The sequence below is a fragment of the Ahaetulla prasina genome, chromosome 13, assembly GCF_028640845.1.
Source record: "Ahaetulla prasina isolate Xishuangbanna chromosome 13, ASM2864084v1, whole genome shotgun sequence".
Classification (NCBI taxonomy): domain Eukaryota; kingdom Metazoa; phylum Chordata; class Lepidosauria; order Squamata; family Colubridae; genus Ahaetulla; species Ahaetulla prasina.
The window spans coordinates 552,126-567,451 of record NC_080551.1 but is presented as its reverse complement, the minus strand read 5'-3'; the positions used below and the strand labels follow the sequence as shown (position 1 = coordinate 567,451).

General features: G+C 44.6%; 1 protein-coding gene across 4 annotated transcripts in view; it reads right to left on the bottom strand.

Moving 5' to 3' along the window:
* TP53BP1 (tumor protein p53 binding protein 1) overlaps nt 1–14,330 on the bottom strand; it is a 41,424-nt gene extending 27,094 nt beyond the window's left edge. The window contains exons 1-9 of one of the 4 annotated variants that reach the window (XM_058155987.1): nt 14,048–14,330; nt 13,138–13,207; nt 12,142–12,332; nt 10,546–10,651; nt 10,033–10,124; nt 8,058–8,161; nt 6,500–7,235; nt 645–743; nt 121–333 (exon numbers count right to left, since the gene is read on the bottom strand). In XM_058155987.1, the coding sequence (XP_058011970.1) occupies nt 121–333; nt 645–743; nt 6,500–7,235; nt 8,058–8,161; nt 10,033–10,124; nt 10,546–10,651; nt 12,142–12,332; nt 13,138–13,207; nt 14,048–14,222 (1,786 nt within the window). In that variant the 5' untranslated portion in view covers nt 14,223–14,330. The other 3 variants (XM_058155985.1, XM_058155986.1, XM_058155988.1) reach the window with 3 other exon arrangements.
* Between the last annotated feature and the right edge of the window lie 996 nt (nt 14,331–15,326).

Below are 15,326 nucleotides of genomic sequence, written 5' to 3'. Positions count from 1 at the left end.
AAGAAAGAAAGAAAGAAAGAAAGAAAGAAAGAAAGAAAGAAAGAAAGAAAGAAAAAGCCAAAATCTCCTGGGCCACCCACCCCCACTCCCCAGTCACCATTCCTGAGTGGCCTCTCTTACTCTCCAGGCTGAAAGGCAGAGGCTCGTCACTCTCTTCCATCACAGGAGTCGCCAGGTTCCTACGCAGGGAGAGCCCCCCTTCCTCTTCGCAGGTCACCATAGGACTCCCTTGAGGGTTCTCCTCCATGGCTGCAGCACCAGCCGAACCAGCCCCCGAAACACTATCTCTGCCCTCTGCGCCAACTGCAAGGTGCTCTGGATCACTTCCCACCACTGAAATAAGCCAATGAAAAGGGAAGCTTCAGGAGGGCTCCTGGGCTCTCTAAAGCAGAGCCAGCAGCAACCCACAACCAATTTCTTTTTTTCTGCAAGATCCATGGAGATGTATGCCAACCTTGGCTCCCTCTTCCAGCACCTCAGTTGTCATTCAGGCAATGTGCCAACCAGCCTCAAGGGTCCAACTGGCAAAACCACATCTGGAGGGTTTTTCTTCATCATTGAAGCAAAAATACCACGCAGAGCTTCAGCCCTACTCTGGCTCCTGTGTCCGGCTCCCACAGAAACCCACTTCCACCTCCACTCACCAATGGGGGTGCTGTGCCTGGGGCCTTTCTTGTGCTGGGCCACCAGAGGCGGGGTGAGGGCATCTCTCTCTTTCGCCAACAAGATACAAAATGACGGCTCTGAAATGACAGGCGAAACAGTTCCACCTCCTTGCTTCTTGATACCAAGCAATCAATCAAAGCAGCTTTGCTTTAAAATGAAATCCCCTGGTGCTATCACCCTGGATCGGTCCCCTCAGGCTGCGTCCCTGAGGGTTACTTGGTGGACAGTGTTTTTCCACTCCCCATTTGAGGATTGAGCATGAGGGAGAATGCGGCTCTCACTACTCCTGGTCCAGCCCCTTTCCCTCTCCGCCCCGCTGGAAACAGCGCTATGGGGAAATGGATGGTGAAGATGACAGAAGTTTCAAGAAAGAGCAAAACTGACCTGTCTGATCAGGGAAACCTTATATGATTTTTTTGCTGAAAATGGTAAAATATTAAATGGGGGTTTCTGGATTTGCTAATTGAAAAATGGGTTGAACACCAAAGGGAACCCTGTAACATCAAAGAGGGAGAGTCAAGAAGATCTAACAGAATACAGATAGTCTTCAATTTAAAACCATTTGTTTAATGATCGTTCAAAGTTACAACAGCACTTTAAAATCTTTAATAACAAAACAAAAGAAAAAGGCGTGGTTCTATGTATCAAGGAAACAATAAATGCTAAGCAAATCTATACAGATGAAGAAGGAAGAATTTTGATGATGGAATTAGTAATAAACCAAAAAAAGATACTTCTGATGCACCAAAAAACAAACAAGAATTTTATAAAAAATTGCATAAGAAGATAATTGAAATGGACTATGAGATTATATGTATGATAGGAAATTTTAATGCAATTGCAGATACAAAACCGGACCACAAAAGTAGTAAAATAGGTAAAAACGTAAAGGAGGACTCTTCCTGGGACCTTTTTCAAAAGGGCAGAAGAAATAGGTATATAGGATACAGAGAGAAATAAATGCAGAGAAAAATCACTATACATTTTACTCAAATAGACACCAATCATGGTCCAGAATTAATATGATATGGATGTCCCTGGAATTGAGCATAAATGTGCTCAAATATGCACAAATGTGCAAGAGATAGAGATAGAAATGAATATATGGGCTGACCATAACCCAATAAAAGTAAGTTGGAAGGGACAAAAGAAAAAGGTGAGATGGACGCTGAATCAATCCATATTAAAAGATAAAGAATGTATTAAAACAATATAAAAAGAAATGGAATTCTTCTTCAAAGTGACTAGAAGAGACTTCATTACAAATTGTATGGGATACAGCCAAAGCATATATATAGCCATAAACCTATATAGCGAGAAAAAATAAGAAGAAGCAATACCAATCTCTATACTAGAACAACAGTATAAAAGACTTGGAGCTACAAAGGAACCACAGAAATTTAAAAACCCAAATGGAAATAATAAAACATAAATTAAATTTAATGGCAAAAAGAAGAACTGGCACAATAAATCAAAAGAACAAAACAAAACTTTTTTGAAAATGCCAATAAACTGGGAAGATGGTTAGCCAGAAGTTGAAAAGGGGGAAAGAGAAGAAACTGGTAAGTAAACTGCAAGATGAGAAGGGAGATTTACAGTATCAAAATGAGTAAAAAAATAATAATTCAAGAGTTTTATAGAAAATTATATGACCAAAAAAAATGTCAGAGGAAAAAATATTGCAATATTTGGAAAAAGAGAACTTACCAAAGATATCTGAAATAATGAAAATAATGTTAAATGAAAAAATAACGATGATGGAATTGACAGAGGCGATTAGAAGACAAAAAAAATGACAAAACACCAGGGCCAGATGGATTGCCAGCAGAACTTTATAAATACCTACAAAATATATTAAGTTTAGCAATGTTAGAGGTTTACAGAAGCTAAGATACCAGACTTGGATGGAAGCAAATATAAGAAGAAGAGGAGGAGGAGGAGGAGGAGGAGGAGGAGGAGGAGGAGGAGGAGGAGGAGGAGGAGGAGAAGAAGAAGAGGAAGAGGAGGAGAAGGAGAAGGAGGAGGAAGAAGAAGAGTTGGAAGGGACCTTGGAGGTCTTCTAGTCAAACCCCCTGCCCAGGCAGGAAACCCTACACCACTTCAGACAAATGGTTATCCAACATTTTCTTAAAACATTTCCAGTGTTGGAGCATTCACAACTTCTGCAGGCAAGTTGTTCCATTTATTAATTGTTCTAACTGTCAGGAAATTTCTCCTTAGTTCTAAATTGCTTCTCTCCTTGATTAGTTTCCACCCATTGCTTCTTGTTCTACCCTCAGATGCTTTGGAGAATAGTTTGACTCCCTCTTCTTTGTGGCAATCCCTAAGATATTGGAACACTGCTATAATGTCTCAACATCTTTTTTACATCGTGGTGACCAAAACTGAATGCAATATTCCAAGTGTGGCCTTACCAAGGCATTATAAAGTGGCACTAACACTTCACATGATCTTGATTCGATCCCTGTTTATGCAGCCCAGAACTGTGTTGGCTTTTTTAGCAGCAGCTGCACACTGCTGGCTCATATCTAAATGGTTGTCCACTAGGACTCCAAGATCCCTCTCACAGGTACTACTATTGAGCAAGGTACCACATATATGGTACCTGTGCATTTTGGGTTTTTTTGCCTAAATGTAGAACTTTACTTTTTTCACTGTTGAATTTCATTTTGTTAGATAGCGCCCAATGTTCAAGTCTGTCAAGATCTTTCTGTAACTTGAGCCTATCTTCTGGAGTGTTGGCTATTCCTGCCAGCTTGGTGTCATCTGCAAATTTGATGAGTTCCCCATCTATCCCCTTGTCCAAATCATTGATGAAGATGTTGAAGAGTACTGGGCCTAAAACAGAACAGGTTAAGGTCTACTTTATCAAATGCTTTACTGAAGTCCAAGTAAATTATATCACTCTAATTCTGAAAGAAGATTTGGATTTAACACAAATAAAGAATTATAGGCCAATATCATTATTAAATGTAGATTACAAAATATTTGCTTCAAAACTAGCAGAAAGACTTAAAAGACTAGCAGAAAGACTTGTTGTACCTTGATGAACGTATCTTTTCTTTTATGTACACTGAGCATATGCACCAAGACAAATTCCTTGTGTGTCCAATCACACTTGGCCAATAAAAATTCTATTCTATTCTATTCTATTCGATATTTGAATGATTTATACATTCAGATCAAAATGGATTTTTACTGAAAAGACAAATTAAAAATAACGAATCATTTTTAGATACATTGGAATATTATAAAGTGCACTCAAAAAACAAATGGTGATCTTTTTAGATGCATAAAAAGCATTTTATAATTAAAATTGGCAATTTATGCTACAACAATTAAAGTGCATGAATATTGGTGAAAAATTTACAAATATGATTCAGACAATATATTCCAAAGAAACAGCAAAAGTTATCATGAATGGGGATTTGATGGAGAATTTCAATATAGGAAAGGGTACAAGATGTCCACTAACCCCATTACTATTTATATTAACATTGGACGTGCTAAACAGAAAAGTTAGACAAGATTCAGATATAAAAGGGATGGAAATAAAAAAAGAAAAATATAAATTACAAGCATTTGCAGATGACTTGGTATTTATTTTAGAAGGACCATTAGAAACTGCCCCCAAATTAATAACAAAAATAGAAGAATATGGAGAAGTAGCAGGATTGAAAATAAAGAAAGAAAAAACTAAAATGTTAAGTTAAAATTTTTATAAACAGAAAAATGAGCTGGCTAAGAAGATAAACCTCCAGGTAGTTAATAAATTAAAATACTTAGGAATTTATTTAACAGCAAGATGTGCAACAGTTAAAAGAAGATAATTATATAAAATTAATGCAACAAATCAAGCAAGATTTGGAGAAATGGAAGAACCTGCAACTATCGATGGTAGGAAGAATAGCTACTATAAAAGATGAACATATTGCCAAATTACTTTTTTTGTTTCAAACATTTCCTATAAAATTAGACAAAAAGTTTTAATGAATTGAAGAAACTAATGTTAAAATATATTTGGCAAGGGAAAAGAGCGAGAATAAGTTTGACAATGTTGCAATGTTGCTGGCAATCCTTATGATTTATATTGATATATTGACCATCAATTGTGTTGTAAATGTTGTACCTTGATGAATGTATCTTTTCTTTTATGTACACTGAGAGCAGATGCACCAAGACAAATTCCTTGTGTGTCCAATCACACTTGGCCAATAAAATTCTATTCTATTCTATTCTATTCTATTCTATTCTATTCTATTCTATTCTATTCTATTCTATTCTATTCTATTCAAGAATCTAAAAATAATGGTTTTTTTGGGTTGTCAGATTGGGAGCTTTACTATCTGTACTTATTTGGGTGAAAGAGTAGGTAAACCTGAGACAAAGAAGGTTATTATTGGAGGGACATGATCTCCAACTGAGGTGGCATGCCTTTTTGTGGTATAAGAATAAAATACATAAACATTTCCAAAGACATTATGTAAGAAATGCACTACTTCTAGTATGAGAAAAAGTTAAAACAAAAAACTATAGGAAAATACCAGTCTGGCTTTCTACAATGGAAGCACTGATATATCTAAATGTTATTAACTTAGAAAGAATTGTAACATATAGAGATTTTAAATGAAGATGGGGAACTTAAAGCGACACAGGAATTGCAAAATCAAGGAGTAGACTTAGCATGGTGGCCATACTTGCAAATACAATCAAGATATGTGAAAAATGCAAAGACCTCTGGATTCTATAGAGAGCCAACAGCACTTGAGCCGATATTTTTAGGGATGGATGAAAAATTAATAAAGAAAATATATATAGTTATTTGTCAAGTATTAAAATGGAAGATGAACAGGTGAAAGAAACGACGATAGGTTGGGCAAAAAACTTTGGATGTGCTATAGAACTGACTGAATAAATGGCAAAAACTCTGGGACAGAAATGACAAATTGACAATGGCAACTACCTATAAGGAAACCTGTATAAAATGTTCTATAGGTGGCATTTGCCACCCGCAAGACGAGCAAAGATGTATAAAAATATGTCCGCAAAATGTTGGAAATGTGATCAGATACCAAGTTATTTCCATATGTGGTGGACTTCTCCAAAAGCAAAAAATATTTGGATGAAAATACATACATGGTTAGAGAAAATGATAAAGCAACATATAGACTTAAAACCAGAACTATTTTTGTTAGGTATATTACCAGAAAATTACAATAAAGGGACTACATATTTAACAATAATTGTGTTAAGAGCAGCGAGAATTGTATTTGTACATTAGACAAATGAGGACACACCTACAGATGAAAGTTTAATTAGAAAAATGTTAGGTTGTGCAGAGATTGACATTAATAATAAAAGACAAGGAAGAAATAGAATATTTTTTAACATAGGATATGTTTTATCAATGATTAGATAAAAGAGGTAGAAATTAAGATGAAAGATTACTGATATATATAAGTAAATGATGCAAGAATCTTACTATAATAAGCAAATATTAGTATTTTAATTATGGTTATTATTATTTTTACTAGTATTTTACTAATACTCTGTATAAACAAATTGATTCAGACAATACACTGTTTATTAGAATTATTATGCCAAAAGAAATTGCATGGGCTTAATGGAAAGGGAAGGCAGACAGGTAACCAAAGACACCAGTTCCTGCCAAAGGGAGAAAACTCAAGAGAGTTTTGGACAGAAAGAAGACTCTCTGATGCTTTGCTCCCAGCAGGCTCCCTGGTCCCTGCAAAGGAGCTCCCTTCCCCCCACCCCCACCGAGAGCAGCCAGCTCTTCTCTTGCAGACGTTGCTGCCCTTGGGTCAGTTCCTACCTGGTGGGACATGGGCGTGCAGAATCTCTCCAGGAAAACTACCGGCTCTTCTTTGGAGTTGGGGCTCAGAATCGGACTGTTTCAGCATCATTCCAGGATTAATCCTCCGACCCATGCTCTGCACTTCCAGCACAGCCTTGTTGGGATTGTCCAGAGGACCTTGCTCTAGCTTCCCTGACACCACAAGTGCCGGCTCACCAGTTACATGTGGATCAGTTATATGTGGATCGTTTGGGGAAAAGGCTTCCCTAACTGCAGAACATTCCGCTTGTTCTACAGCTTGGGAAATTGTCAAACGAAGGGAAAGTCCTTCATCCAGCAATGTGACTTCTTCTGGCTTTTCACAGGGAGTCTCTGGGACAGCTTCACCCTCCAGGAGCAAAGATGCCTTGCTTGGCACGCTGCCTTGAGGGCCAAGGCCACTGCACGGTTCACCAACAGAAGTCTCCTCATCAGCCTCCTGTTCACTGCAGCCATCAGGCAAGCAAAGCTTCTCCTCCAAAGCACAAGAAGCACTAACATCAATGGTTTTCTCCTCCTTTGCTGTGGTCACCTGGCTTCCTTGACTGGCCGAGAGGGCCAAAACACAGTCATCCTCTGGGGGTCCTGGCAAAGGAACCTCTGCGAAAGAAGCTGACGTTGCTGCCTCGGGAATTTCAGAGCCCTCAGAACTTCCTTCTTTCTCAGCTGCCATCTTACAGCCTTCCTCCAGGCTTGGAGTTGGGAGAAAAGTATCCTGCAAAGGAAAAGAAAACAGGTGCCATCCCTCCGGCCACTCTGCAACCCTGTCAGCCCTGAGTCAGCTGCCTTCATGGCTGACACCAAGCCCAGATGGAAGCTTAGTCTCCCCAGAGAGACTAAGAAGCTTCAGCTAAAGAAGCTTCTTGGATGAGAAGCAAAATGTCTTCAAAGAAAAAACAGAAAGTCCAATTGCCTCTTGAAAAAGCACCTTTGGGATAGATGCTAGAATCTTTTTTCTTTTCTATTTTTCTTTCTTTCTTGCACATTTAGCCTTCTTTCTCCCCCCCACCCTTATTTTACATTAGGTTGTATTAGTTTTTACCTTCATTTTTAAAACTTTGATTTTAAAAAGTCCATAAATATAATTCTGCTCTCCTCTGCCAGGAGTGGGCCTTCAGCAAGAAAGCCTTTCCTTTTTAAGGAAAGGGCTAAAGAAATCCCCACCCTAGGAGATGGGGGGCACAGTGGCTAGAATGCAGTACTGCAGGATACTTTTGCTGACTGCCGGCTGCCAGAAGTTCAGCAGTTCAATTCTCACCGGCTCAAGGTTGACTCAGCCTTCTATATTTCCAAGATCAGTAAAATGAGGATCCAGATTGTTGGGGGCAATATGCTGACTCTGCTTAGAGAGGGCTGGAAAGCACTGGAAAGCATTATATAAGTCTAAGTGCAATTGCTATTCCCAGGTTGACAATTGGACTTCTTCAGAATTCTTTGTGCCACAGAAAAGGCCTGTAGGAACATGACAGTCTCATTGGGGCCACTTGCCTGGCTGCTGCCGGCATTCATCCCAGCAGCAGTCCAGGAAGTCACTCACGTGAGAGAACTCGGGCTGGGACGGCAGCACAAAAGCATCTTGAGAAACTGGAACAGAGCCCTGAAAGGTGCTTGCAGTCTCCAATGGTGTGCTTTCCTGCTTTCCTAGTTAAAATTGTGAAAAAAGTAGAGATTAGAAAACTGACTACATTCTTGACTGCTGTGATGCATTTCACATGGGGCTGTCCTTGAAAAGTTCCCAGAAATTTCACTTAGTTCAATTGGTTAAAATGCAGTGGCAAATCTAGTTTTGCACACCCTTCAGCTTTCTTGCAGAAGCTGTGCTGGTTCCCGATTTGCTTCTGGGCCCAATTCAACGTGCTGGTTATCGCCTTCGAAGTCCTACAAGGCTTGGGGCCAGGTCATTTGAAGGAATGCCTTTTCCCAGTTAAATCCATCTGACCCATCAGAATGGGGAAGGCAGGGTATGTTACAGGTCCCCTTTCTTAAAGAGGTCCATCTAGTGCAGGGGTATCAAATTTGATTTCATTGAGGGCCGCATTAGTGTTATGTTTGACCCAGGGTGGGTGTGGCCAGGGTGGGTGTGGCTAGCTCGACATCACTCGACATCGTGTAGGAGGTGCCTATGGCGGTCCAAGCACTCTGCCAGCAAAAAGGGTCCCAAGCTCTGTTTTCAGCTGCAGCGGCTTCCTGCAACCCTCTGCCAGTGCAAACAGAGCTCAGGAGGGCCCTCGCCTCCATTTTTACTGGCAGAGGCACCATGGGCCAATCCTTTGCTGCTTCCAAGGCAGCCCTGTGGGCCAGATCTAAGCATTCTGCAGGCCGGATCTGGCCCCTGCGCCTTGAGTTTGACATCTCTGATCTAGTGGAACCAAGAAGAAGAGCCTTCTCCATGGTGGCTCCCTCCTTCGTATTCTTTCAAAGGACGCCTTTGAAGACATGATTTTGCCAGTGGGCCTGGAGACCCTTGGTTGTTGTATCTGTAGAGGGTGCCCACTAAATGGTTTGTTTGGTTGTTGTCACTAGGGGAGCAAGGGTTTCTTGGCTTCTACTTTTGAGGTTTTACTTTTGTATTTCTCTTGAAGTCATTTTTGAGTTTGCTGGGCAGCCATATAAATTTTCTAAATGAATAGGAAACAGGAAAGCTGTATTCCTTCAGTTTATTTATTTATTTATTAATCACACTTTTATACCGCACCATCTCCAATAGGACTCAGGGCGGTTCACAGGCATATTAAAATAAAACAATATAATAAATAAGCAATATAAAACCCAATTAAAACTAAATATTATAATAGCCAAATCACTAAAACGGTAAAAACCGATTAAAAACCGATTAAAATTTAACTAAAATAATTTATTCTTAGGCTAGTCTAGCTCGCTGAAATAATAAGGTCTTCAGTTCACGTCTGAAGGTCCGGAGGTCAGGGAGTTGTCGTAAACCCGGAGGAAGCTTGTTCCACAGGGTCGGTGCCACCACAGAGAAGGCCCTCCCCCTGGGGGTCACCAACCTACATTGTTTGGTCGACGGCACCCTGAGGAGGCCCGCTCTGTGGGAGCGCACAGGTCGTTGGGAGGCAATCGGCGGCAGTAAATATACCGGTCCTAAGCCATGGAGCGCTTTAAAGATGGTGACCAGAACCTTGAATTGCACCCGGAAGGCTACCGGCAGCCAGTGTAGGCCGCGCAGGATGGGTGTTATGTGGGAGCAACGCGGTGCTCCCTCTATCACCCGCGCGGCCGCATTCTGGACTAGCTGGAGCCTCCTGGTGCTCTTCAAGGGGAGCCCCATGTAGAGAGCATTGCAATAGTCCAGGCGGACTATTAGAGCAAGAAAGCCTCATGGCAAGTAAAGGAAACTGACTACTCCATTGCACGGCCACTCCTAAATGTAAGATCAAGTCAGTCCTCAGAGCCCCTCCCCCAGAAACCAAGGGGGGAACCGGGACATTCTCATGATAGAACAACCATAACTAATCCTGGCCCAATTAATCTGGCAAAAAGGGATGGCATACCTTCTGCCTCCTGTTCAGTTGGGCTTCTTGGAAGAATAAAAGGCACTGGTTGTAAGACATCAGAAGTTGTTCTAGCAAGACCTGAAGCACAACTAAGGAGAAAGAGAACAGTCAACAGATGAAGACCCATCCCTCTACTTCAGCCAACAGAAGACAAGCAAAAGGCTGGAGGAAGAGCAAAGTGGAGGCCTCAGTCCCTAGCAGATAGCCAAACTATCTTAATGCACAAATGTTCTGATCTCCAGATCTGACAGTCCAACTTCAAAATGGGCTGCAAGTAATTTCAAGTTTTAGAGCCAACCTTGAAATATTTTGCACACCTCAAATTTTCAGAGCAAGAACCCAAACAAAATCAAGGAACACCAAAAGGAGAAAGAAGAAGCAACAAAGCAAACTAAGTGATTAAAAAAAGGAACCACCCCAAAAGAAAGACACCCATAAAGGGATCTCAACAGGAGAGACATAAGGGAGCACACATCAGTCGGAAAAGACCCTGGCAAGCTTTCCACTTACTTGGAAAGAGGCCCTTGGCCAGAGAGCTGAAGGACGTGCAGAGGATCAGCCGGAGTGGATAATGGGGAACTTGCATCTTCCACTCTAGACAGGGTGCATCCACTGCCTGGAGGTATTCCAATTGCATTAAAACACATATGAGTCACTTCAAAATCCAGGTGTCAGGGTTCCAAGGAACACCCCCAATGAAATAAAGCTCTGAGGCTTGAGGTTCCTCAAAGTTCCAATTTATTAGAGATATCATGTTGGCACAGCTGGGAAAACCTGAAACTGAAAGCTTCCAGGTTTCCACACCCAGTTGACAGTTCATTGCCCTGCCCCACACCCACAAGTTCATCACGTTGTCCAATCAACTCTTCACACTCAATTGGATACAATCTTCAGGCAGTTTACATCAGACGCAGGCAAAAGTCCTTGAATACGGAATGTTGTTATGACTAACTTTCTACCGCTCCAACAACAACCCCCTCCCAACTTTCCCAGCTAAAATATGTGGCAGTTAAGAAGCAAAAAGAAAATTGCCTTCCAAAACTTGACACCAGGTCCCAGTTGCCAGTGGTGCTTTCCCCCACCTACCCCAAACTGCAAAAGACCTCTGACCCTTCACATGGCTGCCAGGAACAGTGTGGCTGGCTGGAAGAGGCTTCACATTCTCCAGCACTCAAGAATTAGCTTTACCTGGAGAGGCTGCTTCCTGGGAAGCCAGTCAGCTGCTCCTGGCAGGTCAGGAGAAAATTTAGTGCTCAAGAACTATGGCTCTCCAGATGCCACAGGGGAATCACAAGAATCCCTCTTCTTTGAGAAACCCACAGCCCTGTTTGATACTTTTCTCAACATTGCTGATCCAGGTTACAACATACTCAAAGCTGTCTGCACAAGAAAAGAGAGTAATGCTTTAAGGTGAATATTCACCTTGGAACAACCTATGGTTACAACTATAAATTTGCTTATTATACTGAAAACAGATATTTTGGTAATGCAACAAGTGCAAACGGGCGTTAAACATTCTATCTGAAATGGAAACCACTGCGCCCTCCCCCTTTCTATTTTTGAACAATGGGGGGGGGGGCATGGCATTCAGCTCTAGGGCTCTGAACAGCAGGCTCAGGTCGCTCTCCACAAAATTTGCTTATTTGTACCCTATGCTTATCATTAAGTGTTGTATCATTAAGTGTTAAATTGTACCCTATGACCATCATTTGTGTCGTAAATGTTGTACCTTGATGAAGGTATCTTTTCTTTTATGTACACTGAGAGCATATGCACCAAGACAAATTCCTTGTGTGTCCAATCACACTCGGCCAATAAAAATTCTATTCTATTCTATTCTATTCTATGTCATGGGACCAAACGGTTTCTATTCCACTTACATTTAGCTCACAAGACGTACACTGTATGTACTACGTTTTTCACCATCCTGCTTAAAATTACTATTCATCAAAAAGTTGGTCTACAAACAGGAGTTACTTAGGGGCCCTAGGTGGCTCTGGACCTCAGAGGTCTCCTCTCTTAGTTGTCACCTGCTCCTCAAATACCGGGATAAGCAAAACAGGCCAGCCTGACTTCATTGAAGAAGAGATCACAGCCTTTCGTCACCTGTTGAGCTGTTCTGGCCAAACATGTCCTCCTGCGTAGAAGAGACAGGATCAACATCCTCCAATGGCCAAGGATGAGGGTTCTTCACCGGTGGTGTCCTCTCCAGGAGGAGGTAGGCAGACGCTGGGCTCTCCGGAGTTTCTTTATGGAGCTGCATTATTCCAGGGACATGGCTGGACACGGAGCTCGAACTGGGGAATTCAAGTGCAAATGTTGCTCATGGTCCAGCATACCAACTAGCAACTAGTAACTTTTCAGGCAGTCAAAACAAATGGGATACACATCGGATATACAGGTAAGGCTCAGAGAATTAGGGCTTTTCAACTGCAGGTAATTAAAAAGCTGCAAACTCGGTCCTCTGAGAAAGGATTGAGAGAAATCGGATCACCTAGCCCCAAGAAGAAGGGAATTATGGTGGCATATGTCAATTTTCTGAAGGGATGCTACACATACCAACATCCTTCACCCCAGAACACAGAATAACAATAATCCCGAGTTACAGGAAAGCAATTCCAGGTGAACATTAGGAAAAGCATCTTAATGGCAGGAGTAGAAAGACAAAGAAAGTCTCTGCCTAGGAAAACACCTTGGTCTGTCCATCTGCACAATTCCTTCCAACGCTGCAATGGTACCACTTCTCTTGTAAAGGCCGAGTTCCTTGAGGAATCGCCTGTCTCCTGTAGTGTCTGCCCAGCTGACCTGATCTGGCCTGCTTCTGTGCTTCGGGTTCCTTCAACAGCATCATCTCCCAGGGCCGTGCAAGAGGCCCTTCCCGGAAGCACCACCTGTCTTCTGGAATGAGACTCCCCCCACGTGGGAACTGGAAGGCCCACCCTGCTAGGGCTTAGAAGGGCTGTTCCTGCAGGCCTTTCACAAAAGAGAAGGATGCCCCATTGCTCTGTTCCTGTCCAGTTTGTCATTCGTGCCATCTCTGCATTTGTTTTATTTGGGGTGAGCTGCCCAGTTGGGTGAAAAAGAAATATGACAGATATTTACCCTTCAGAAGAATCACTGCTGGACTTCCTTACTGTATGACAGCCCACTTTATCTTGGTCTGCAGGTGGAACTAAGAAAGAACCAGTAATTGATGCTTGGTTATGTTGTGAAATGGCCACAATTACTTTACTAGAACGTAAGAAAAGCTGAGGTTAGGCTAGAGCAAGTCAGCAGAGGAGGGGGGGGGTCGGGGCTGGCCAGGGAACCTGCCCAGCAGCCCAAAGCCCCCAAATGGCCTTGTGCAGTCTCACAATTCTTTTGAAATGCTATTAGAACAGCTAGTCGTAGATGGGCCTCAAAGCTGAGCATTTTACCCCAAGCGAAAGGCAACTTTTAAAAGAGGCCGTTGGCCGGATTTGAAACCCGTCCTGACAACAGCGCCAGGACAAAGCCCCGGTCTTGGCCTCTTTCGAAGCAGGCGCCTTTCCCGGGGCTTCCCCTGGCAGAGAAACTGCCCGCCAGCCGAGGCGGGGGTGGCGGAGCCCAACCTTCGCCCTCCGCGACCATCGGGGCCCGGCAGAGCCTGTGCCGTCCCGCCACCGCCGGTTCCTCGGCCGTTTTAACCGTCTCCGGTTCCGCGGTTCGCCCACCGACATCGCCCGGCTGTGCCGGCAGAGGGCAAGAGGGGCCCTTTATGGAGGCCGCCACCGCCGCGGCTGCCTCTCCGCCCGCTCCGCCACCGCCGCCCCGTCGGAGCGGGGGGACAGGCGGCCCGAGGCCCAGGGAAGCCCGCGCGGTCGACGCCGCCGCTGCTCCCTCCGCGGCCCTCCCGCGCATCGCCGGCCTCATCCCGGTCCTGGCCGCGCTCCCAATCCGGGCTGGGCGAGGGCGCCGACGCTGCGAGGCGGAGAGAGGCTCGGCCGCCGCCCCGGAGGCCGCGCCCCGCCCGCCCGTTTGCCCGGCCCCTCACCTTCGCCGGCCTCCGGGCACCCTAGCGAGCGCGGCGGCGGCGGCGGCGGCGGCTCCAGGACCGGGCTCAGCGCCTCGCCCCCCCGCTCCGGCTCCGGCTCCGGCTCCGGCTGCGAGTCCTCCACCAGCAGGCGAGGCGTGTCGGCCATCGAGGGAGCCGAGCCCGACGGGTCCATGGCGACGCCGACGGCGGCAGGGCGGTGGGCGGGGCGACGACGCAGGTCTGCGCAGCCGCAGGGCGCTAGCGCGGCAAGCGCGCCCCCTCCCAAGGACGCACGGCGCCTTCCCTGCGGGCACGTGCGCAGGCGCAACAGGATCCCCGCTGGCACCGCCCCTCCAAGTCCCGGGCCCTTTGGCGGCGGCGGGGCGGGGCGGGGCGGGGCGTTCCGTGGGCGGGCCTTCCCTGTGCCGGGAGCGCCTCTTCGGGTGGGTCGCCGCGGCCCTCCCGCTTCCCCTCTGAGCTGCAGGGCCGGGATTCCCTCGGTGCGGGGGCTTCGCTCGCTGGCGCCCCTTCTGAGGGACTAGTCAAAGTAGGCAACATTTGCGACAAGAGGACGTGAGGCTAGTCACGTGTCACCACCTTTTCTAACGCAGGGAGACCTTCGGATGGGTTCCAGGTACCCCGGTGGGCCTGACCGCCAGACGGAGGCAGGGAAACGCTGCATTTGGCAGAATCGAATCGATTCAGGTGTCCACGCGGGAGCTGCCGCTGTTTCAATCCCACTCGCACAGCTGCCTTCGATCTCTCTTTGTGACTCCGCTGCCTTCGGACGGAACTGACTTAGGGGGTACATTTCTTCTGAGGTGGGATGTGGAGAGACCCCCCCCCCAATGAGACATGGTGCAGGGCCTAGAACCAGGCTCCCGCTCTGTGGAACTCCCTGAAATCTGGAAATTGCCTTTTTGAGATCTTTCCAAAATAATCAGGAGCTCTTCCGTGAGCTTTTCATCAACCCTAGTGATTCTTAAGTATACATTCTCTAATATCAATCCTATATATTATGGTTTGCTAATGGTTTTATGAATTTTGAATTCAAGTTTGTATACAATACTTCAAATAAAGATTATGTCACATTCATGTCCTTTTAGTTTGTTTTGTTTTTGAGAATGTGAACCGGTACATAGATGGAGATGCAGCTGTTGATGCAGTTGACTTTGTATATAATATACAAATAGGATGAGACTATTGCCTTACACAATGTAAGCCGCCCTGAGTCTTCGGAGAAGGGCGGGATATAAATGTAAATAAAAAAAAAAAAGCTGGCATGGGAGAAGAGGAC